General features: G+C 43.4%; 1 protein-coding gene across 32 annotated transcripts in view; it reads right to left on the bottom strand.

Annotated features, from left to right (window-relative positions):
- The window catches only part of ELAVL2 (ELAV like RNA binding protein 2), a 161,975-nt gene that overhangs the window by 120,760 nt on the left and 15,934 nt on the right, over positions 1-25,281 (bottom strand). For 2 of the 32 annotated variants that reach the window (XM_080667455.1, XM_080667459.1), the window contains exon 1: positions 16,172-16,687. The exons of 4 other annotated variants lie outside the window; for them this stretch is intronic. Coding sequence is in view for 2 of the 28 variants with exons in the window: in XM_080667466.1 (XP_080523592.1) it covers positions 9,085-9,087 (3 nt within the window). In the remaining 26 variants the exon portion in view is untranslated. Of the gene's footprint in view, positions 1-9,084; positions 9,159-10,401; positions 10,422-11,537; positions 11,825-11,912; positions 12,368-13,133; positions 13,271-14,874; positions 14,894-15,249; positions 15,548-16,171; positions 16,722-25,281 lie in introns of those variants that run through there. 26 more of the 32 variants (XM_080667460.1, XM_080667451.1, XM_080667471.1 and 23 more) reach the window with 25 other exon arrangements.

Here is a 25,281-nt window from a genome sequence, read left to right as displayed (position 1 = left end):
TTTTAGGAATAGCCCTTACAGATTCTCTACTACAATGAGCAGGGGTTATCTAAATGCCACTTTCACCAGGAATAGAACATACAGTATTTTGATCTTTTTTTTCTTGGTTTTAATAGCATCCTAAAATAAGTCTGAACACGGTGTCTCATTCTCTCACTTATAGAAATAACCAATCCATACTTCATACAGTTCCAAAAAGTAATCTTCCAAGTCAAGACTGCCAGCTGGCAACAGGAAGACACCAGCCTGTGATGGGATTCTTCTAGAAGTCACCTTGTCACAGGCCTAAAATAAAGTCAGAATCCTGGCCCTGGGGAAAGAGGTGGTGGGCATCCTACCGGGGTGGCTACAGTAGGTAAAGCTTTCAACATAAAAATCTGTTTATACAACAGCCTCACCACTGAGGAGCCAAGATATAGGCTTGGAGTCGAGATACAGTTGCTGGGCTGCCTCTTGGATATGTCTCTGGCCTCAGCCACCTCACACTACAATCAACAGAACTACCAGAGGTGGTAAGAATATGATTCTGGGGTCACAGACCTAGGTCCTACTTCCCCACTCAGGAGGTTGAATCTTTGGGCGAATCACCTGACCCCTGAGCCTCACTTTCCTTATAAATTTATTACCCCAAGGAGCCTTGGGAAGACCCCGGGAGAACAGAAACACTGGGTGTCACCACTGTCACTACAAGAAATGCTGCTTGTCTCCTGGCTCCATCATGGCAGGTGCTGCACCACCTTCAATTACGGATTCCACCTGGTTTTCTGTCCTAATAGCCAGGTTTGTCAGCAACTAAAAACAGGAGACTGGCCCCCTAGCTGCTTTGGCTCAGTGGATAGAGCGTCGGCCTGCGAACCGAAAGGTCCCAGGTTCGATTCCAGTCAAGGTTACATGCCCGGGTTGTGGGCTTGACCCCCAGTTGGGGGCTTGTAGGAGGCAGCCAATCAATGATTCTCTCTCAACATTGCTGTTTCTATCTCTCTCTCCCTCTTCCTTCCTCTCTGAAATCAATAAAAATTATTTAAAAATTAAAAAAAAAATAAAAATTAAAACAGGAGGCTGCTGGGGCCCCCCTTCCAATGCCAACCTGACTGTCCCATTCAAAATCTCTTCCTCTAATTGCAGTCTTAAGAGGCAGTCCTTCAGAAGTTACTTCAGAAGTTGCACAAAAGAAAAAAGTTCTCTTTCTTTGTCTTCCCTGGATCACAAATCTACGTTGTTCACCATGAAATCAAACTTTGCCCCCTACTGTCCATAAAACAATACTGGTAGATGAGCCAAGCTTTGATAAAGTCCTAGGATACCCATTAGTCCCAGTGGGCCAGCTCCAGCAACCCAAGGAGATACAGCGGGCATATGGGATGGTCAATCACCTTGCAGAAGGAAGGGGGAAAGTAATGTAAATGCTAATGCACAAAAGCAACTGCCAGACCTAAGGGCACCAAGAACTGGCATGAGAACGTTACAATCAGCAGCGGCCTTGAGAACCCACGCTCCTGATGGCTGTGGCCTTGGGCATGAGGAAGACTCGAAGGGAAGGTGCAGATCAGTGCTCTTAAAAGCACCCCAGCTTCCGACAGTTCCTTCCTTCCAGCCACTGGAACTGTGCTAAAAGGGAGGACGCCCAAGAAACGTTATCATCTTTAGAATTTTTTTCTAGGTGTCTTGAAAAATGTGATCCCTACAGGAGATTCCTGGCTCATCACGCTGCCAAGAGAATACAATGATGGGGAAAGTTTGGGGAGCATCATGTAGTTCCACACACCTGCCTGGGATCCGCTCTTCCTAGAACAGCAGCAAAATTAAGACCATCGCGGTGGCGTTTCTCTCCAGCCGCAACTTAAAACTTGGCAGTTTCTGTGTTGCATAAATATTCTCCACCTGTGACTAGGCTGGCAAACCAGGAAAATAGTTACTCAGACCAGAAGAGAGAGAATCAAAAGGAACAAAAGATGTGAGGGGAAGGGTGGACGAGACAGATACAAAAAGCTAAGCAAATAAATAAATATACACACAAAACTACCACGAGAATCTACACAGGCCTGTCCCGGAAGCAATATGCAGTGACCTATCTAGGTGATAGATGCGATCCTGGGTTGGAATGCATAAGCAACCGATCAATGTTTCTCTCTCTTTTCCCCCAACCCTTCTCTTCTCGGAAATCAATTAAAAAAAAAAAAATGTCCTCAGATGAGGATTCCAAAAAAAAAGTTCAAAATATACCTATAATTTTTTAATATACACAGTTAATTCAAAATATTTTTTAAATAAGCATACACTTTTACTCACACCTCAAATATAAAAAATAAACTTAGCTGGGCTGGCGGCTGCGACAATTTTTAAAACTGCCAGCATTAATCTCCTATTATGCTGAAGGGTTTTGCGAAGATGTTCAATGTGGGGACACATTCTAATTTCCTCGTTATGATGGGCCCAGCACAGGTGGCTACCAGGAGAGCAGGGCCTTCGCCGCATGGTTCCCTCCTCAAAAGCTACATCAGGGCTGGGTCGATAAAACAGATCTTCCTGTTTGCCAGGCGGAACAAAAACTTAACTGGAAACGTAAGCGCTGTGCGTAAGTTACCGAAGGGGAGGCCCTACACTGGCATTTTCTACCTACTTAGCATTCATCTGTATTCGTCCACCTAGCCGTTCACACACACCAAAGTTGCTCTCTGCTATTCAAATTGTGCTATTATGCTCAGGAGTCGATGGGTAATATCCACCTTCCTTATTGTAAAATAAAATTACAGCATTGGTCCAAACACGCCACGTGGAGCCGCTTTCTGCTTCTGGCGCCGCCGCTCGCTCTAACGCACAGGTGTGAGAAAGCTTTGCTGAAGGTGCCCTGCTGTTTCCAGAGAGGAGAAAGGCTGAAGACTGAAAAAAAGAAGGGGGAAGAGAGAAAACACGTAGAAGCCTCACACCTGGGAACCTCTCATATCAGCTCTTTTTTTACAGCAACCTGAGGGGGAATGTCTTTTCCAAGCTGACACCATCAGCAATGAGGGTAGCAGGAGGTCCATGGGCCTCTTTCAAACAGTTCATCATATCCTGTTAGTTTTCACAGCACTAAGCAACTTCTGCTGACCCCAAAGCATCTGAACAAATACAAGCTAGCAAGCAATGAGCAGGAAGAAATCCCTGCTTCCAGTGGGGCAAGGTCTGACATCCTGGGGTAAGGGGAAGAAAAGATAAACTGAAGGAAGCTCATCTCCTGTAGGAAGGAGAAATCGCCTTGCAAGCAGGGGTTAAGGTAGGAGAGCTCTAAGACAAGACTTCTCTAACTGAAGTAAAGGAGATAAAGATCTAAATGTGTAAGGAGCAACCTAACGTTACTCAAACATTATTTGCAAACACCAAGAAAATCAAATGAATGTGATGACTTTAGAACGTTCGTCTTTATATCGAAGTAAACTTCAGGAATATAGCAGGAGAATCACAAACTCGAATACCCACCAAGGCCAGGCAGTCATTTATCCTAATGTGAGACACACTACGCTCCAGAGAAAGGGTGCAGTGGATGCATGTGGGCCCAGTGTTGCTCTTCCCTTCCAACTTCTCAAGAGACATAAAATATGGCTCTGGATCTTTACATCGTATTTCCCAACACCTAAATCAACAATTCACAACAGTTCAGGCCAGAGAAAACAGTTACAGACAAGACCCCTGGGCCACTCTTTGGGGTCTACGGCGGAAACTTACACCTGTTGTCCACTTACACCCTTTTCTCTGCTTCGTCTTCTAATGGCAGCAATTCACTTGGTCACAAAAAAAAAACAGTCGTTCCCCTTTATACACAGGGGATACGTTCCAAGACCCTCCCCCCACCCAGTGGATGCCTAAAACCACAGATAGTTCAGGACCCTATAAATGCTGTCTTTCCTATACAGACACACCTGTGATAAAGATTAACTCACAAATTAGGCACAGTAAGGTTTTTAACAACAATAATGAAACAGAGCAATTACAACAATGTACTGTTAATAAAAGTTATGTGAATGTGGTCTCTTACTCTTTCTATCAAAATGCCTTTCCATGCTGTACTCACCCTTCTGATGATGATGATGTGAGACAATAAAATGCCTTATTAAGTCAAGAACTTCCACCTTTTCATTTAAAGGAAGCTCTTTGTGACGACTCTTTGGCATATCCAAACTGCCAGCATCACTATGCTTATGCTAGGGGGTCATCGGTATGTAAAATAAGGGTTATCTGAACACAAGTACTGCCCTACCAAGACAGCAGATCTGACCACCAGATTGCTACGTAAGTACTGACTCCCGGGCAGGAAGTATACACAGTGTATACAGCGTGGAGACACTGGGATGATTCACGTTCCAAGCGGGATGGCAGGAGATTTCATCATGCTAACTCAGAACAGCGTGCAATTTAAAACTCATGAACTGTTTACTTCTGGAATTTTCCATTTAATATTTTCAGGCCACGAGTAAGAATAAAACCTCAGAAAGCGAAGCGGGTAAGGATACTGTATCCTTCCATGAGTAAAATGTAACACAGTGCCTCAGAGCCAATGCAAAAGTGCAAGCCGAGGAAGAACATAAAAGGACAAGTAGGCTGCACATGACCCAGAAGGGCCGGCTCGAAGTGGGACTAGCACAGGGCTCAGAAGCAGGGACAGGTGACGACAGGACAGGGGCTAGCACGGAGAAGGCAGGAAGGCTGGGTAGTTCCAGTCTCTTGCAGAGGCAAAGGCAGGGAAAGGATGAAAGTCAAAAGCACCGATGACCTGGTATTTGGAAAAAGTCCGTGAGTCATTCACAGCCATAGGCCAGAATGGACCCCAAGGGTTTAAATAAAGTGAGCCATCAACCAGGAAGTAAGCAGCTAGGGGAGAGAACACGGTGTTGAGTAAACTCTTACAGAAATAGGCCTGACCTGGGAACAGGTTATAAAAACTTGCTCACTCTATAATAAACTTTGTATATTTAAAATGTTCCGGAGAGCTCTGCTATCAAGGTGGGTGGTCCTCACGTCAACAGAGGTACCTCCAACCGAGAAGCAGCATCAGTGAGAGAGAAAAATCTCACTTTTGAAAAGGAGCTCGGAGGAACGGATGATCAAGGACAATCAGTTCCAGGAATATTTTTCCCATCTTACCCAATTCACTAAGTTTATTTTCAAATGCACTATGACTTATTTATTTGCTTTGAGAAATGCCACTAGTAGTTGTGATAGGCACAAATGATGCCTCGTGGATAAAGAAGTGTTTAAACATCCTTTAAAAACTAAACAAGTGAGCAATTTCCAATAACTTACTGACAGGGCATCCATCATTGACTTTCACTTGGGGTGGTGAGAAGGTATTGAAGCAAGCAAGAAAAATAAAGTACTTCTGTGTAAACTCCCTATTGCGATGTATAGGAATAAATCCTTGATAAGAGAGTAAGCATCGTTCAAATCAGGATAATACAGACCGAGTATTTTAATGCAAATACTTAGATTTAAATTTTTGATTTGTCATTGGAGGAAAAAAAAGATGGAAAATTTAAATTAAGAAATTTATATTCCTGAAATGTTAGCTGGCTAAATTCTCATACTTGCACAGGTACCTTTTAGCATTATTTGTGTTTTCAAGGGGAAAAAAAATGCATTTTAAGCCTCCATTCCAAATTCCACCATCATGGATATATTTGTGTCTATTTCCATAATGAAATGTGCAAAGTCACAATTCTCCCAAAATCTTGCTACAGTTTGGGAACTGCCTCTTTCCTCCTGGCAGAGATATACATTATATGATGATATGTTATAAAGAATCACTAAAAACAACAGTTCATAAAACACACTGAAGTCCAAATATATAAAACCTAATCTATTTGGGCCACCTATTACCACCCCCAATTCAGTAAACATTGTCATTCCACTGCCAAAAATTTCAACATACACTCATCTTCACCAGTCCTTGAGACGTGGAGGGTGCTGTTTTGTACTAAAGAAAGGTTAAGGAACCAAGGACATGGGCAACCGAGCCAAAACCAGATGACGGAAACTTCAGACTCCCAGCCTAGTCTTTTCCACCTGGCTCTGCTAAATTAAGAACTTCAACCTAAATGACAAAACCTACTGAGGCAAGACAACTCAGTAGCCGAAATGGCAGCACTGGACTCACAAGAAGACCTTACATGTGTAATATTTGTTTACAAAATCAGAATGGATTTTCAAACAAACTGCAAGGAGACAAGGAATCTTAGAGTCTGTCTTGGATGAATGCTGAAGGCCCATCACCAACAATTCAGTAGGCAAGAGCTCATCTAAATGACTTTGCCCGGCTGTCACCAGTGTAGGAAAATGACTCCAATTTTCAAATTCCTATTACCCCCCGTAAAACGTCATTTTAACACTCTTTACTGCAGAGGGCAAGATGGCAAAAACTGTAAAAAAAAAAAAAAAAAGTCTGTATACATTCTCTCCTTTTTCCAAGGGAGAAAAGGCCCACAGCTTTCTTCAGATGCTCAGAGATTCAGAGCTCCTCAATATTAACAAGCAATTTTACAGTAACTCCATAATAAGGAAGCGAACAATTCTAAAACAACTATTGCCCCTATTCTCATAAGGAAAGGAAATTAGTCAAGAAAATGTCTACTGAAGCTTGAAATGAGTTTGACCATGGCAAACTATAAAAGCAAAATGAAATAAAATCCCATCCTGAAAGAAGTTCATCTGCTTGACATTTATGAAAAGAGGAACTTTTGTGATATTCCATTAATATGGTCGTTAAAGTTGCTGAAATAATCAGTGGTGGACAATTCACAACAACAAAAATTCTGCAAGAAATAAAACGCTAGTCGTGTAGCATATAAATGTCCTTTTTATGAGACAGACTCATTTTTTTAAGTCAAAGGGAAAGTCTCACACGAATCTATCACTGTTCGATTAGACAAGAGACAAATATACACAGCTATCGCAACCTAGGAGTTCAAAATTTATCTCATCTAAAGCAAAACCATCAACATGTTTTTTTAACTATCATCTTACTCTACCTCACGGATAAACAAGTCTATTGAGAAAAGTGATCCAGTTTTTGAAAGAATGAGAGAGAGTCCGAAAAACCAGGACTACAGGCTTTATTAGAGGAGAAGGGCCCTGCCGGGCTGTCTCGCAAGGGGAGAACAGGCACACGTGCAGAGGTGAACACGCCTTTTGAGGGGAGGAATGGGAAGGGATGGGGCTTAGGGTACTCGGCACACGCTGATTGGTGGTTTCATATAAGGCACATGATTAGGCACTTAGGTACTTAGGAATCAAGAGCTCTAAGCCTTAGGGTATTTGGCAGGTGCTGATGGGTGGTTCAATGTATAGTCCATATAAGGTGCTTGGTTAGGTACTCAGGAATGTCCAGGCCGCAGGTGCAGGTTACGTCATACTCTGTCCATCAGTTGGGAGAAGGGAGGATCTATCAGTTTTATTTCAAATAAAGAATTTCTAAAAGTGGGAAAAGGAATCTTGCCTGTCAAACCTTATTTGTTATTCATCATATGTCTGAAAAGGACACAATGGAAATCAGCAACAAGGACAAGTACAAGGAGAGAGCAAATTTAACAACGAGAAGAGCACGGTTACTTACAATTAATAAGACAGCCTTCAAACTGGTTTGGTTTTAATCCCATGGCCACCTAGTCCTATGACTTTCTTGGTTATTTGACCTCTTCCACTCCTTCCCAAAGCACCTGTCCCTTCTCTGCATGGAGATTTCTTACAAGAAAAGCAGTACCTGTCATCAGACAAAACTCTTCAGCAAGATTCCGAAACAAGAAACATAGGAGGATCAATGCAACTGATGCAAAGCCGAACAGCACAAAAGCGCTGAGAAAACAGATAGGAACGCCTTTACCAAAAACAGGTATTTTCACAGAGACCAACCTCTGAAAACTTGGCATTGGTGTTAAAGGGGAGGGTGTTTATAGGAAGGCACCTGGCTCACAGCTTCTCAGAGAAGAGTCACCTTTTGTTTTGTTTTATACAATGGAGTTACCAGGCTAGTGACATAGTCATCTTCCCTTAAAAAGAAAAAAAATTCTCCCGTGACCTTACTAAAATTAAAGTCATGATATACATCATACATGCTGAAAGGCAAATCTGTTTCTTGTTAGTGAAAAATTTCCTAAGTACGCCATAAAACCTCTATAAAATTTTACTATACTAGTTCCTATTTTTAGTTCAGATTCCAAGTTACCAAGCCTATTTAAAGCATAATATAACACACATCTTTTAATATGCAAAAGCCTTAAAATAAAATATTGCTTTGCAAGTTAAGTGCCTTTCTACTTAGCAAATTTATATTACTTAAAACCAAGAAAGAAAAAGCAACTAGTGTTGCAAACACTAGTAACCTGAATCAAATAAACAGAGGGCAAATGTTCTGCCCAATGAGCAACATGTAAAACAGTGAGTTTGGCAAGCAAGTACCCAACATGTGGGTTCTGTGAGTAACCAGAACCAGTGAAGGCCTCCACATCTGTCAAATGAAACTGGACAAGGCAAGGGAACATCCCATGCATCTAATGTCCTCCATCGTGTTAATTCAGGAGTTGGGTGTGGCATCACCAGTGCATCAAGCCTTCGATTTCAAACTGCTTTATAATGCATCAGCATAGAGCAGCAACACTGGCAGCTGAAGATTAACAATTGAGAAAGCCTCTGATCAGGATAGGCAAAAATCAAAGTACAGGGTCCTCTTGTTCAAAAAGTTAAGAATTTCAAGGAGGAGGAGTTATGTGACCGGCTTCCAACCAAACACCATGCTACTAAAACAAAACAACAACAAAGCCCACCTAATATGTGGTTTAGTATATTTGGTCTGTCCAACTGAGTATCCAAAGAATCAGGAAGAGCTGGGAGGGAGGGGGCGGGACTCCTATGGGCAGCGCAGGATCCACCACCCCCCCCCCTGCCCCCATGCCCCCATATGCTATCAAAAAAATAACCTGACAGGGCTAAGTCCTGCGGATCTCTAGCCTCCCTTACTTATAAGTCAACATTATTGGTGACAAGGGTAGCAATAAGAATGTGATGACGTAGGAGATTTAATATGACTCCAGATGAAAGTAAAAGAACTAACCCTACCATGCAGACCAAGAGATCGAAACGGCAAATGGTAAAGGCAGTCTTGATCAGACGCTCTCTTGGAGTATCCAGTCCTTTGGGGGAAAAGAACAAGAAGAATGGTAACTTGCCACTGTGGCGCTCTTGTACCAAGCTAACACCAGAAAGGGCAACTAAAAGTGGTGCAGGGTTGTTTTGTTTTTGTTTTTCTGTTTTAATTTTCTCCCATCAGAAAGAGGAAAGGTTGACCCCAGCTGAGAAATCAGGATATTCTTCTGGATGGCTTTGCTGTGTCCTTAAAGAGAACTTGAGACTTGTTTCTAAAAGAGAAGGAGGGGGGCAGTATTTTTCAAAATCATAACCATGTTAGCAAGAAAAGCACTTGAAGGCTGGAATGGCTGAAAAAGACAACAAGGATTCAGCCAGGAACATCCATCTGCGTACAAAGAGCCAAAATGCTGGATTAAGGAATGGGGTGGTAGAAATGCCTCCTAGAGCCTTGTTCTTCACCGCCCACTGAGAGCTAGGTCTTCATTAAAAGCACCAAAACCCAAACAGAGAAGGAACGTGAGTGTCTGGTGAAGAATCATGACCCAGACCAAATCAACAACAACAACAAAACTAGAAAAGAAATTCTAGTAACGCACCCTGAGCCTAGAAAATAAAAGAAGATGTGATAGTAAATAGCGGATGTGCTTGGCTGTCACTGACCAATTCTGGGCACCCGTGCATTTCCGAAAACTAAAATTCTCTTGAACCATGAAGTAAGAGTGTATGCAGCTGAAAACAGCTGACCTAACATGAATCCTAAGGACAAACACTGGTAAAAATGCCTAAAGAGGGGGATGATGCGGGTGGGGGGGGGGGGCTTAAATGCTTAAGGATCTGTCTTTGAAGGGGAAAACAAAAAACCTCATTCCCTGAAAGGTTGCAGATGTTACCCAAAAAGGACCTAAGGGACCAGAATTGATCACATAAACACAAAAATATTCTCTCAAGAAGGAAAAGAAAAAAAGCAGAGGAATCCTAGGAAAATGGATGTAAATGTGTTTCTTCATAACCTAACTTTTCCTACCCCACCCCAGCCATTATCTGTCCAGATGTTTTTTTCATGCCCCCCTTCCCCTCTCCTCCCCCATTTCCAGGGGCACTGTCTCTTAGTATGCACTCCCGCACCCGAGCAGTGTTAACTCAGCATTTCCACAAACCTCTTACAAAGAAAAGACCCAAGACAAATGCAGTGACATGCCAGTCCACCCAACAAAACAGTCTCCATTTCTGGACCCAAAGATCCAGAGGAGAAAGTAGATCCAGTCAAGCTTTTTCCCACCCGCTCACCAAAATGAAGATCCAGGTCAGCTTCCGCAGGAAAAAGCTACTACCTTAGCTCAAGGAAAAATTCAGACGACTCTAGGAAAATGATTCTTGAGAAAACTGTCTTCAAGGGCAACTAAACAGTATTTCAAAGAAATCATCTTTTCGTAAGACCATGGGGGAAATTACACCCAACTGGTATTAGAGGGGTTTAAATGGACTCATTTGCTGTAAGTTTGGGGGTTGAGCTACGTTTTTGAAAAGATGGGATTGTTATGGGTACGTCCACCAAAAACTTAAGTTTTTAAAAAGGTTTTTGTCCTTGCCGAAGGCATTTGGCCTTGTTAAGCACCGTTCTGTGGGGAGGGAATCAAGGAGGGTAGACAGCCGGTAACCAATCCTCCTTTCCTCACATTTTCAGAAAAGATGAAAATTTTATCATGAAGATGATCTTTTAAAATGCTATTTTACATGACCATCTGGACAGTACACTCATAGCTCACATCCAGGTTCCAGCTCCACGATAGCAAGTAGGCTTTTAAAGAAACGCCTTGGAAAGGCTGTTTGCTGGTCACTATCACGACCACTGGAGGAGCACCTGCTGGTGAAACGACGCTGGTCCTCCAGAGACTCCACCAATGTCACCGGCGCACACACTTCGTCGGTGCGCGGGCCGCAGCTGGCCGGTCCTCCCGGGCGGAGGAGCAGCTGCAGCCACCCCTCCGAGAGCGAACCAAAGCCCCAGAGCCTGCCTCGCCTGTGGCCAGAGTGCTCCGCTTCGCGTTGCCTACCCAGCGCACTACTGGTGCGCAATCTGGGAAGCGAGCTAGGCAATTGACCTCGGGCTGGGACCTCGCGGGACTGCCCCTGGCCTCACCTAACACCGTCCAAGCAAAGGGGAGAGAAGCTCGGAGGATCCTCTTTGCTCTGCCACCGTCCCATGCCACCTCCTCACTCTGTGTGGCCGCTCAAAGTCCCAAGACGCCCTGGGAGCTCCAAGGAGCGCGCGCGAGGAGGCGCTGTACCAAGTGGGCACGCCACCAGGCACCACCTGGCTGGAGTGCACACAGCCTCCCACAAAGCGAGGTTGCCCGTCCCCCATAGGATCCCTGCCCTTATTCTAGAAAAGCCCCCTTCCCCTTCCCCTCCAATACACTCACCTGCGTCTGGGCGCAGTTCTCGCGCTACACGCGGCCGTTTCGCGCACGTCCGCGCCCGTGCACGCTCCCCGCCGCAACCAGCCCCGCGGCTCCCGCCGCCCCCAACCAGCCTGTACCCACAGGAGGGGCGGCGCCACCTCCCGAGGCGCCCAGTTCCCAGTACTCCCACCGCCAGGGGCCGAGCACTAGGAACTTCGGGTGCACAGCCTCCGCAGCCCTCGCCAGCGTTCCCGCCCAGCGCCCTGACTCCCAGGCAATGCTGAGCCTGCACAGCCCTAAGCCTCGGCGTCTAAACAGACCTGGGACGCGGCGCGTGCCCTCCCTTACAGCCCGCACCTCCCCCCCCCCGCCTTTTCCCACTTCCCCCTCACTTGCCTGCTACGACTGGGAGCAGCAGCTGCAATGGCCCGTGTCGAGGGTCCTCAGCACAGCCTCGGAGGAGTCACTGTGCGGGCTCCGCAGAGAGGCGAAGGCGGTGTCCCTGTTCCCTAGTCCTGTGGTGGCGGGAAGGCAGACTGGAACCCGGAGGAACGCCCGCCCCACCCGCGCCGCACCGCGCAGGCGACCGACCGGCTTCCTGGCCCGCCGGCAGCTGCCTCCGAGACGCCCGGTGCCGCGTCCCGCTGTTTGTAGCGGGGCGGGGAGGGGCTTGCTTGGAAGCCGGCCAGGAGGCGGGGCCGGCGGTGAGTTCGTGGCGCCACCGGCGCGTGCCCTGCCCAGCCGCCCCACGAGTCAGTCCTTGGGAGAGAACCCCCGGCAGCGGTAGCTCTTCTCAGTCCCTCTTGGTTCCCGATTTTCAGCCAACTCCCAGACCAGGCTCTGTCGGCAGCAGCCGAGAGCGTCTGCACCCAGTGGCGGCAGATTTCCGGATTCAAGTTTCTAAACCCCGTGGCTCCGGGTGCTCAAGGAGAGCCAGAGCGATTATGGGGGCGTTACATTGATTGATATGTATATATCAAATATATATACATACATACCTACATATATGCACGTTTATTCCAAGCAGTGTTTAAAGCTATTTTTTCCCACTACTTTACAGCTGAAGGATCCTGGCCCTTGGCTAAAGCCCCGCTGCCCATCTCTGCCTCTTAAGATGTAATCTGATGTTCAAATAAGCCCAGAATACCTGTGTGGGGTGCTATACTCTGCTTCAAACGCAAAACAGGAAATCCTGCACACGACTATATGCCTGCCTGCCTGCCGTTCATTGCACCTTCCATCACCCCCCCACCCCCGCCCCGCCGCCACGAAATCCCAGAAATGGCCAACTCTTCACCGAGGGGGCGTCCACCTTGCCTTGGCCTGCCCCCACGCCTGGGTCAATCGCTTTTCGCAAGAAAAACCTGTGCGTGTCCTCAGACTCAGCCCCATGACTAGGAGTTAAAACTGACCCCCCCCCCCCCGCCTCCCAACCGCGAGGAGGGAGCACGTTTTTACACCTGCTCAACCGCTTAATTACTAGAGCACCTGTCGTGTTGGGTGGCTTGGTTTGGATTCTTTGTTTTTATTGCAAAGGCTTCTGTCTTAACCCTTCCCCCTTAAAAAAAACAAAACACTCAAAAAACTACATTTAAAAATATCACCTGTCATACCTACCTGAAATCGCAGAAGGTAAGAGAGGAACTGAGCAGTGGGCCACTGAGTCGCTGCAAGAATGTGACCGAGGTTACAGCTTCAAGGGCATGATGCGGGTTTGATGCAGCAAGGTCCGCTAAGGGCGCCCAGCGCTCCCCGCCCCCACGCGACGGGCGGAGCTGGGGAAGAAGGGGGGGGGCCTCCTCTAACCCAGGGTGGGGGGCCAGGGAGGCTAACTTGCCTGCTTCTCAAATCACGCATAGTAAACTAGGAGGCTCAACCACCCACCATATGAAAACCGACTATTCCGCAATTTGGGGGACCGAGACTGGGGACATCAAAAGTAGTTGATTCTATCTAAGCATAAGGTCATTTAATTGCAAATCTGATTTGCAATTAAATGACCTTAATTGACTTTGTAGGGGTTCCTGGGAAAAGTGCTCAAAGCGCCTGCACCTCTTTGACCTCTCTCTAAAAAGTTAATTATAATGTTCTCATATCAGGTAGGCAGGATTGCTAAAAATGCATGTTTCCAAACATGAGGCAAAAAAATGGGCCTACAAATTTGCCAATCCAAGCCTAAACCTCTTAGAATGCCCTACGCCCTACTTCCTAAAGCTGACTTCTTGAGTTATAGGAAACCTCTCTCTTCAGTTTTACAAGTCTTCCAAAATACTTCTGCCTGCAAACTGCGTTCTAGTGGAGAACTCCAGAACAGGATAGCTTTACAAAGTGGGGTGCCCACACACTTGGTTAAAGGAGAGAAAGGGGATCAAGAAGTGCCAGGTGTAAGACAGACTCAGGGAATGACAGCAATAACGAAGAGAGATGGTTAAATTTTTTAAAAATCCCCCAAAAGGCAACTTTTAAACACTCAACCTTTTCGGGTTTTGCGCACTTATTTGTTCAGATGCTGAGAAATGTGTTAGATGCCCCATCTAAGAAGCCATTTTACCAAGGAAGCCTTATGAGACCAAACAGATTCCCAACCCTTCCATCCCCCCAAACAGGCACACCATTTCCCTGACCTTTAAAAGCAGATTTCCAATTAGGAAAATTCCTTTGGTTACTATTGTCTGCTTTGTCCCCTCCCCCACTCTAAGCCTACATTTTTTAGATTGCAGTGTAGGCCTAAAAAATTAAGCACCTCCATCTCCCTCCCACTCCCAACATCGAGAGAGGAGTATAAGAAATAGGAGTGGGGAAGGGCTGAAGGGTTAGAATCTTAACCAACAGTTTTTGTACATGAGTAGGGGAGGGGAGAGAGAACCCGTGCATTTTGGGGAGAAAGTACAGAGACATCCATCCTGGTGCAGCAGTGTTAAGAGTAAACACTAAATGATTGACTATTTCTCTCACTCTCGCCACAATACAGCCAGCTGGTAATTACCAGAAAAAATACCCAGTCTCCACATCAGTTTCGCTAACCAGCACTTGAAAATGGAAAACGGGGAACATATCCAACCTCCAATTTGCCACAGTTGTATAGCTCTCATGTTAATTCTTTACAGACGTGAAATAGGTGGGTACGTAGCAACGTGCTGGGCATAAATTAAGCAACAATGGCCACTCGAGGTCCGGTTCGCCGCGGAGCTCCATGGTGGGCACTGCCACCTTGACATCCCCAGCCCCCACGGCCCCGGAGGTGGCAGAGTGGAGTCTAGAGTAGGCTGGCCGCGCGTTGGCTTTTCGACCCTGGAGGGGTGGGTGGGGTAGAGCAGCACACACAAAAAAATAATAATAACCCCAGCCGGCTTTGTACCTTTCCCCCAGCCTCTTCCTCTCAAGCACCACACGGGCGCTCTCACGCACACGCTTCCCCACACTCCCTCGTGCCAATTATTTAAACTTCGCTCAGGCAAAGGCAGCACCTCGCTCGCTGCCACCACCGTCCCCTCCGCCCTCCCCGCCCTGCAAGCATCCTCCCCCTTGCCCACCTCTACCCCGGATTCTCTGTTTCCTAGTAGAAAGCCAGCTGGTTTCTCCTAAACCCTGGGAAATCACGGAAGTTAAAATGAAGCATGTGTCTTTTCCTAGCGTCTCATCCCCAACCATCTTTCTCCCGGCGTCAGTTTAACAATAGCTCTTCGAGAAAGGGCGGGGGTGAGTGGTAAGGAAGGAGAGGAGAGCTACCTACCTAGCTGAGCTGGCTCCTGGGGTGGCTGCGAAGCCTCTCGGCTCGAAGGGGTTCCCCCTCGCCCCAAAGGCGAAGTCAACCGCGTAGGACCAAGGACAGGGCTTGCAATACACTTCCCCGCGCCCACCACTGCGAGGCTCCCCGGCAGCCGCCACTCCACAGACACAGCTCCAAGGATCTTATTTACTCTTTTCTGAACAAAGGGAATCTCATATCCGGCACAGGCTTAAGAATTCGGCCCCAAATGAGCTATCTTCTTCTACGACCGAATCACGGTCATTGGCGCCCATGCATTCGAGCCCGCACACCTAGCAATGACGAGTTTTGACAGCTTCTACCCACCCCAGCCCCAGCCCTAAGGCGGCATGTACTTTTTCAGTCAACTACAACTCGCTGCCTGGTACGGCATCTAAATTCCATCCGGTAATCCCATCTCCCCGGCACACGCTATCTGGTTAATGCAATTAAGTCTGGGGTTTTCGCTGGTCTAATCTGCAAGTCCAGGCTTCTAATGATCCTTAACGGCACTTAAGCCTCTCCAGTCCTCCGGTTGCTTTGCGAAAGTAGAGGCATGCATCCCCCATAACCCAAGTGATCCCTGTCTTCCCAAGAAATGAACTTCCAACCTCAATCCCCAGGCTCACTCCACATCTAGACTTCCATTGTAGCCCCCTGCTCGACCCCGGCCACATTTACCACTTAAATTTCTGCCACTGGCATTTGCAAATATTCAGTACGTCAAGCATGCGTCCACCTTCTTTTGAGTCTAGCTCTCTAGAATTAAAAAGCAGAGCACTCGCTTTGAAATGAGACAAACATGTGCAATTAACTTCATATTCTGTATTCCGCTCACTTACAGGTTTTCTGGGTTTGCCAGCGCATCGCTGCAACTAATGATTAAAGAAACCAAACCGAAACTTACCTTTCTCCCTTAAGGTTTTTGTGTATGTGTGTTTTTAAAGTAACGGTGCAGTTCTCCCAATAAGGATGAGCAAGAAGCTGCTGGATAGTTCTCTTAAGACAGCACGAGACCTAAACTGTGCTCGGCTTAAAAGAAGCAAATCAAAAGAAATGCTTTCGACCCCAAAGTCCAACGCTAAAAGAAATGGCGAAGAAGAAGAAAAAAAATGTATGGAAGGGGAGGGGAAACTTAAAAAGAGAGTTTAAAAAGACGGAGAGACTACCCTCCTATTGCCGCTCAACTAAACAAAAAGGGGCAAGAAAAACAAACGAAGGAACAAAGAAAAGAGACGAAAGAACGTTTTTTCAAAAAGACGATGTCTTTCTCCTGGCTGCTTTTTAGTAGGTCGCTACAGGAGTAAGCTGCTGCATCTCTAACTGAGAACAGAAATCGCGGGGGAGGACGTCTTAAAAGGGAGGTGGACTGGACCACAGATTTATAGCACCGTATCACCAACCCCTGCTCTGCCTCCGCACTGCCGGCTGTGCAGCTGCTCGGCCAGGCTCCTATCCCGGGCGGCACGCGCGGAAGTATACGCCGACTCGCGCCACAACGCAACTTGCTCATCTCTCCGGGGTTCTGATTGGTCTAGACGCTTCCAGGGAGGCGGCCCAGGCGAAGCCCCGGAATGGGATTGGTTAGGACCTTGTGTCATTCTCCAGAGCTCAATGGAGTCCCGTTTCAAGGTAAGTTGTGCGGGGCGGTACACACTTAACGCTGGCGGCGAAGGGAAATGCAAGAAGCAAAAAGAGAGATGGAGAGAGAGCAGTGTGGGAGTGTTGGAACTGTACTATCAGAGTTTTCGATATGGCACGATCTCCTTTCCTCCTCAATCTTTCTGCTTCCGAAAGACTCGTTTCTTTTGCCTCATCTGTGGCACGTTTCTTTATAGCATTAAACTCTGTCCGGTATGTATGAGTCATTGAGAGCTCCCTCTCTTTGATCTGAGTGAAAGGGATGAAAGTACATCCATTCCTTGCCCGCATGCTTTTTTTTTCTATTTGTGTTCCAGTATTCTGTATTAGATATTAGTTAATTTTATGTCTTTCTCTATTTTAAGATATGCATATTACAGCTCTCGTGTTTAGTGTATTTTTTAAAGCATCCTTTAAGGATAAGGATGGAGTCAGAAATGCTTTTAAATAAAGCTGCACGACTTGGATTAGCTTTCACTTCATATTAGAATAGAAAAGTGTAGGATAAGCATCCAGTGCAGGAAAAGAGGTACTGAGCTAAGGTCCTTCACTTTGAAGTGTATGATGACTCTCAAAAAGAGCAGCTGAATATAAAATTAGAACAAGGCTTGCCTCTTCATTTGTTGGTGGTACACTTCTTGGACCACACATGTATTGCTGACAGTAAAGATACTCACTCCTTTATCTAGGTTCTTCCTCTGAGGATTAAAAAGTTAACCAGAAGACCCAATGCTTTCAACACTTCTGCTTTATAGATGAAGACTACTTTATTAGACCCCATATTTTAATATTTTGGAAGCTGAAAGACAACTTTTTTTCCATGGCATTTATTTCTTCCTCCAAGTGAAAGTGTGATCCTCAGGATCGACTTGATGTATAGTAAAGACACTATTCACTTGACCTGGGTTCTTTTCCAGCTTGAATTTCTCCTTTCAATCTTGAAGGATAGCTCCAACTTCCTAGAAAGAACTTATATTACTTATGCAATGTAGTAACATATCATCTCTAGGAGCTCAAGCCTTTCTAAAAGGAATTCTTTTACCTGTTTATTTACTAATAGTCACTATCTTTGAAAATGCCGGAAAGAGGAGTCACAGGTAAGAGAGATTGCAGGAGGGTGGAGTGGGACGGAGGGAAGAGGGACAGATAGTCACAAAGCAAAATGACTAGAAAGGGAGGGGTGAAGTAACCAGAGTTTCTTGAGAGTGTCCTTGAGTATTGGTAAATGATTAATGGTAAAGAACAGAAGACCTGCTTCTCTCCCAAAGAGGCTGTATAGTAGGTCTGAGTTGTATTACTTTGCATGATAATAACTGGAGGTTGGAAAAGAAGGCCTGAATCTGTGTTTTCTTATAATTAGCATTTATTATCGGGCTTTAATCCCTGCCCCCACTTTTTATATAACAGCAGGCTTGTGTTCCTAATTTCAACTTAAAACTATTCTCTAGACCTGGGTAAAACTCATGAGAAGAAGAAAAGCAGTTTAAAGAAATGGAGTCAGTAGGCTGAGGGAAGCACAAATGAAGGGAGAGGAAAAGCTTCACCTTGCCTAGAATAATCACTGTGTGAATACACAGTTGGAAGATTGGGTTGTCATCCTCTTTCAACCCATCCCCTCACTTCAGCTCAATACAGAGAAATACAATTTGGGTAAACAAATAGCACTGTTCAATCAGACTTATCTATGAAGTGACTTGCCTTTTCTCCTTGTTAACATGCTCTTAAATTAATATTGAAAAAAAATGTTGAATTAGTTGGTTTTCATGCAATATTCTTAGCACTTTGAAGAAAATATTTACCATTAACTTACAATTACATAACTGTGTTCTAACTGGGTTGAAACTAATACTTAGTTTTAATTTTTTAGTGCATGTTTGTAGCCACAAGAAAGATTTTGTAAATTGCAATGATATGTTTCCAAAAGGATTGGGGGAGGTGGATATGAAAAGCTGGGTGTGGTGTGGGGTGATGAAAATCTAGTATGCGTGTTATATAGTTAATTAAATTACATGGGAAGTAGTAAACTTGTCCATTCAAATGCACAAAACAAAATGCATAAAAACAGAAGTTTTTAAATACAAAATGCTAAATACTGCAGATTCATTGTCTATGCTTTTATCACTTTGGGCAGAAGAGCAAATATTTTTCAAAATATTGTGATTTTCAGTGTGTTTTTTTTCTCTGTAGAAAAAAAATAGAATTAATTATTTAAGATATTGAAAATATCTTAAAATACTAACTTCCTCAAAAAAATAAAAATGTTTAAGTTTAAAAACTTTTAAATTGATAGATATACCATAAGTAACATGTGTGTGTTTTTTTCCATCTTTTAACAATAAAAACTGAGCACAGCCATTTTAATACAAATGCTATCTGGGTGTAGATTTCACTTTGAATTCATGTTGTCATAGCCTGAAATATTAACATTCTATTTTGCAATAAAAACATAAAAACGATGTGTACACATCACACCCCACATTAATCCATTGTAATCAAACCCTCTTCATTCATACTTTGCATTAGAAAAGCACTTAAAAGACATTTCAGTTATGATTGTCATGTTAGCTCTGATATCTTTTCAAAGTCCTTGGGGGTAATTTTAAACTGTAGCAGAGAAGGGCAAGATCTAGAGAGCCACTGAGAGCTTGGAGAAAAAGTTTGCTGTGAAGAAAGTTGCCAAAAGAATGGTCTCAAAGCTGAAAATGTATAAATTCAATAATTTTACAAAGTTTCTTTATAAAGAAAAAGTCAATGACAGATATACTCATAAAGTATTGTGGGTAATGTCTTTTAAGATAAATGACCTCCTTATATTAGTGTGTGTGTGTGTGTGTGGGGGGGTAATTTTAGCATTTTATGATAAAGGGCACTGTAAACCACTATTGTAACTTTTTAAAATAAACCAGAGAAGCTATTTAAATGACTTTACAATGTTTGGCTTAGGGCAATAATTCCAAACATTATGCCCTTTCAGGCTAATAAAAATACTGAGTGTTATTCTGTTGGGCTGTTTGTTGGGGTCTGTGGCTCATGATGTTGGAAATGTGGCAGTTTTATGCCTGTGTGAGAAATATAGATATTATATAGCTTGATGATTACGATTTTATTTATCATTCTTAAAGAAGTATGCCAAGTTTCCTTCCACAGTTTAGATAACAGAAAAAGTTATGGAGAAAATTGACAGCAGTATGAGTTTAAATAGAACGTGGCAACCGGGCCAGAGAATAAAGCAGGAATTAGCACCATGGACAGAGACTAGCAGATCCTGAACAGAGGTTGGCAAAGTCTGATAGTGTTTTCTGCCCCTCCCTGGAGACGCGGAAACTGAAATTCTTGGGAAGGATTCACTCCACAGACTTTCAGACAAGACTGTCCTACTCAGCGGACACACGTTTGTTTTGAATGGGGCTGGCTTTTGTTAGGACCCGGCCATCGTGACAAACCGCCAGGAGGGTAAGAGCCCAGAACTCGCTGCACACCCTCCACTGTCCCCTTGTCATACACCCCCTTGCCCTGCTGAGTCTGCCGGTCATCACAGCGGTCGGGCAAAATAAATGCAAATCCAGGTAGTCATCCAAAAGTCTGCTGAAGTCCTCAAAATTCCCAGCGAGCATCGCAACAGAAACGCCTCCCCTCTCACCCTTGCTCCCCTCCCCCCACTCTTCTCCCGGCTAACCACCGCCTCCTGGCAAAGGAGCCAAGCCTTTTATCCGAAGGTGAGTGACCTCCCAGACTATTTTGTGAAAGACCCTTTATACTGCAAACACTTTCCATTAGGGACAGTGCCAGGGGCGGCAGTGAGCAGGATCACACACATAACTACTTTCTCTTTACATTTTCTCTTTAAACTCCTGTTTGAGAGAAAAGACTCAAAAGAGCCGACTCAGGGAGAATTCCCCCTACATCCTGAGGTTACTGTTTACACGTAAAGACACGTGAATTGTTTATTTAAATGTTTTTAAAAATGCAATCTAGTGACGCGGTAAATCTTTGCCACCAGATTATATTGTCCCCCACCCCCAACCCCCACACACCTTTTTTTTTTTTTTTTTTTTCGGGGCAAAATGTGTATAAGGTTCATTCTCCTGTAGGTGATTTGCCTGCAGAGACTCAGACTAAGATCTGTTGCACGTGCCCCAGTGTGTCTCAGAAAACATATTTTCAGCTTCGGATCGACGATCATTTTATGTACAAAAGCTCCTAAAGAAACGTCCTCAGATTTCTTTTCCTCCCCTCTTTTACTCCGCAGTAACTTTTAGCCGGGTAAACTCGCGTCTTTCCTGAGCTTCAAAGGGCGGTGCAGGCGACCAGGTGAGGCAAGACAAGCTGGAGGCGAGAAAGGACAAATCAGGGCTTTGTGTCCGTTGCTTTCAGGGATGCTAACAGCCTTCCCCGAGCTTCCTCCTGGAGCCCATACATCTCATGTAAAATTAATACACGTAATTAAAAATAGCCGTTTCCAAAGTTAAAGGAAACCATCTGTCTCAGCTGGTGGCAGTCATTTCGCTGCCCCTTTCCCCGGACCTGGGAAGAAACGGTTTTTCTGCTTCCGATGCTCCTCGAGGCTCTGACTTATATTGAAGATTTATGTTTCCACTTGTGTGCGATGCACGTCTAATTTGAAATAATAAAGCCGGGCTGAGCAACCAGTCAATCAGAGCTATCAACTGCGCTCGCCAGGCGGCCCTGCCCCCACCCCCTCGGCTCTCTAACCTTTCCCTCCTCCCCCTCTTCTTTCCTCCCTCCTCGGCTCTCACACACTCACACTTACTCCCTCCCCCCACGTGTGTTTAGATCAAACCCTTGCCCCACAGAGCAAGTGTCCGCACGGGGGCACGGGGACAAAGGCGGAGTTTGTATCAGAAGAAGACTGAGGCCCGGGGAGACACAGCGGCTAGAGAAACCGCTGTCTTATCAGCCCGCTGCAGAGATGGAGATGGCTCGAGAGGTCCTCAACAGATAATCACTTGAATAGGTTTGCAATGCGCCAAACTTCACGCTTGATAAGGCCAACCCAATGTAGAGAGCAGCCCAGATCCTGCTCCATTCTGTTTTATCTGGGCTGTAAATTAAGAAATTGAAATTCAGGTGGCAGAGGCAGCAGTCTGCTCACAGACCGCTAAAGTAAACTGTCATTAAAATGCTTTTGGCAGGCAGAAGAGGGGGCACCTGGAATGGGATACTTTTTTTTTAAATGGGGGCGTGGAGCAGTGAGAGAAAAAGCCCACCGGTTTTAAAAATTACTTGGGGATGGGAAGCTGTAAGGAGTAGCAAAGGGACATATCATTTTGGTCATGATTCCAAGTCATAGCTGTGATGCATAAAAAAAAAATTGATAAGGATAAAGTTGTGTGAAGTTTGGGGTAATAGAGATTAAGGGACAATTTAAACCAATTTGCTAGAACACAGAATTCTGTCTTTTTTAGAGCATGGGCCACAGGAAACTCTCTACTGCAGTATTAGAGATTCCGAATGGACTCTCAAGTTTTCCTTTTGTGGTAAGAAAGTCAGACCAATCAAATACAGAGGAGTTACCAACAACTAGAGGTTAACTTGACCTTGTTTGTTGAAGTGATAGAACCACCAGAGTGACTTCAGGGTGATTTTAGAATAACCTAAGAAGTTGTTAACCACAGAAAAGAATCTGTTCAGCTACTTACGGGAATAAGTCCTGTATCACCCCTCCCCCTTTACCCAGCTAATTACTATGGGCTAATTCAGGAAATAACAAATTCCAGGTGTGTATTTTGACACCACCTGGTTGTTGCGGCACACTTTTTATTACACTCTGGTCTGCTTTTATGAATATGAGGCATGAAATTCTATGCATTATTTGAATAAATATTTCACAAAAAGTTTTAAATGTACAATGATCAGAATATAGCCAGTGACCTTGATTCACTAATGACTTGGTACTGTACCTTGTTCTGTCCATAGTTGAGTAGATTGTAAATTCACTGGTGTATGATTATGAGAGTGCATAAGTATGAGAGGATGCATTCCATTTTTCCACAACAGCATTTATATTTTAAATTTCAGCAACATTTCTAAAAAGGTACCTTCTGATGATAACACATAGTTAATGCAGCTTTAGAAAATCAATGTTTTTACTTTGTTTAACCCCAAAACTTTGATCGATGTCAGAGTGCACTTAATTGACAATATAAAGGCTGCTCAAATCACAGTGGGATGAGAAAGAATTAGAAATGAGTTTGCCAGGAAAAGTGATGAGGAAAAATTTAAGATGCTAGTCTTCGTTCCAGTAGTTATTAAACTATAGAGATCTATTACAAAACAATTCATTTAAATTTTGAGGTTGTCATCTGATTATTCATAGGGATGTAAACAAATATAAGTCATGACATCTCAAACACACTTATGTTGAATACTTTATGCAAAAATCCTTCATATCCTGTAATACAGAACTGTTGTGTTTGTTTTTTTAATTCAAGTGTATGGATGAATGAGTGCTATATGTATTCTTTAACAAGAGATTTATTTTTATGTAAGTTAACTTTTCCCTTTCATACCACCACTTTCCATAATTTTTTTCATATTGGTTTAAATCATGGCTACTATACAAGCATTGAAGTATTACTTTTGTGAATTGTAGCCTTTTAGGTGTTATTATACTATTATCTTCAGATAATCAGATATTTTTCTACCTGTTACAAATACTCAAACAATTTTGAACTGCCAGTTTAATGAGTCTCTCAAGCTATGATTTTTATTTTTGTTTTCCTTAATTGAAAATCTGCATTCAATGGACAGTTTAGATTATTCTTTATCAAAATAGGTAGGACTTTTATAAAATAAGAATTTGCATAAGGGTTAAAAGATGAACTCTCACTAGGTTTGAAATCTGAAAAGAATTTTATAAATTGAAATTATAATATTTCAAAACTAAAAGATAATTTTAAAAATAAAAATTTTATTATTGGACAGGAAAAAAATTTTACCATGATTTTATTCTAAAAAATCACTCCTATCTAATTTTTATCACAAGGACATATTTGATTTCTAAAGGCATAGCAATCCATTATGAGTGATGAAAAATAAAAAATCCAAAAATGCAAATTTTATTTTTAAAAGGATTTTCCATTATTTATTCTTTAGAAATGAGCTAACAGATTTCTAAGGCAAACAGTCTCTCTATAACGTATAATGGCAAAAATGTTGGAAGCTTTGGAAATATCTAAAAGTTATAATAGTTTTGTTTAAAACTGATTATAATTCTATTACCAAAAGAAAAATCAGGCTACTCATTATGTCTTTTCAGATATAACACTTATCTTCAGGTGAGGGTCAAGTGAAGGATACATAATCAGGTCCTATTTCTAAATATTTATTTCTGATCTTTGACAGAAGATCTATTTCAGTTTGACTCAAGCATCTTTTGAGTGCCTATCAGGTGCCAGAATAATACAATTAGATTAGAGACTAAATGCCTAAAGGAAATCAGATTACTTTTTTTTAGGAAATCCTAGTAAAAGGAAAATGTCGGCAGTTCAACTCAAATTAACATGTTGTATAAAACATCTTCACAATGTGTCTAGATTTTGTTATTTATCTTTCTAATGTTTTGTACAATATCTCTTTATAAGTTTTTTAATAGTTTAGCTTGTCAAAAATTAGTCCTTTAAACAGAAACTATAGAATGACTCTACTAGGAGCTACAGTTTTGCAAATTGTTAGGAGCTTAGGTCTTTACTCCAGATTTGAACCTGACTCCATCACTGTGGGGCCTTAGACAAATTATCTCTTATAAGTCTTGATTTCCTGATCTATAAAATGGTGATAATGATTAATTTAAAATCACTATAAGGTTAAATGTAATGTGAGTATAAAATAATCAAACTTCCTGGCATAGAGGATGCAGTAGATACATGGTAACTATGATAATGAGAACAAAAATGATGACTTAGCACATTTATTTGATGAAGCCAATTTCTGACTTCATGTGTTGTCTCTTAAATGTTATTTGCCCTTGTTAACATCCTACCTGATAAATATCTTTTCACATTTCTAATTGTAACCAAGTTTTAAAGGTCCCAAACAGCATAAAATTTTCTGTCTACCCTGTTATGTGGCTTCAATATATTTCCCAATTTCATGAGTCACCCATAAAGAGTTGTGGGTCTTCAAAAAGCAACTTAGACTGAGATCCCATTTGATTGATATGATAATAAAAACACTTTCGAAAAGCTCAATGCACTTTTACATATCATTTAAACCCAGGAGATAAGGAAGGACATAAATGATTTCTCATTTTCAGGAGCATAACAGTGGCATTAGGAATTAAGGTAACATTTGTAAGATTAATAGGATTAGAGAACATCTAATATCAGTCTTCCTGCAATATGTTACTTTCTTTGG

Source organism: Plecotus auritus, assembly GCF_963455305.1.
Source record: "Plecotus auritus genome assembly, chromosome: 5".
Taxonomy (NCBI): Eukaryota; Metazoa; Chordata; class Mammalia; order Chiroptera; family Vespertilionidae; genus Plecotus; species Plecotus auritus.
Note: the sequence above shows the minus strand (reverse complement) of the source record. Positions and strands in the feature narration are given on the sequence as shown.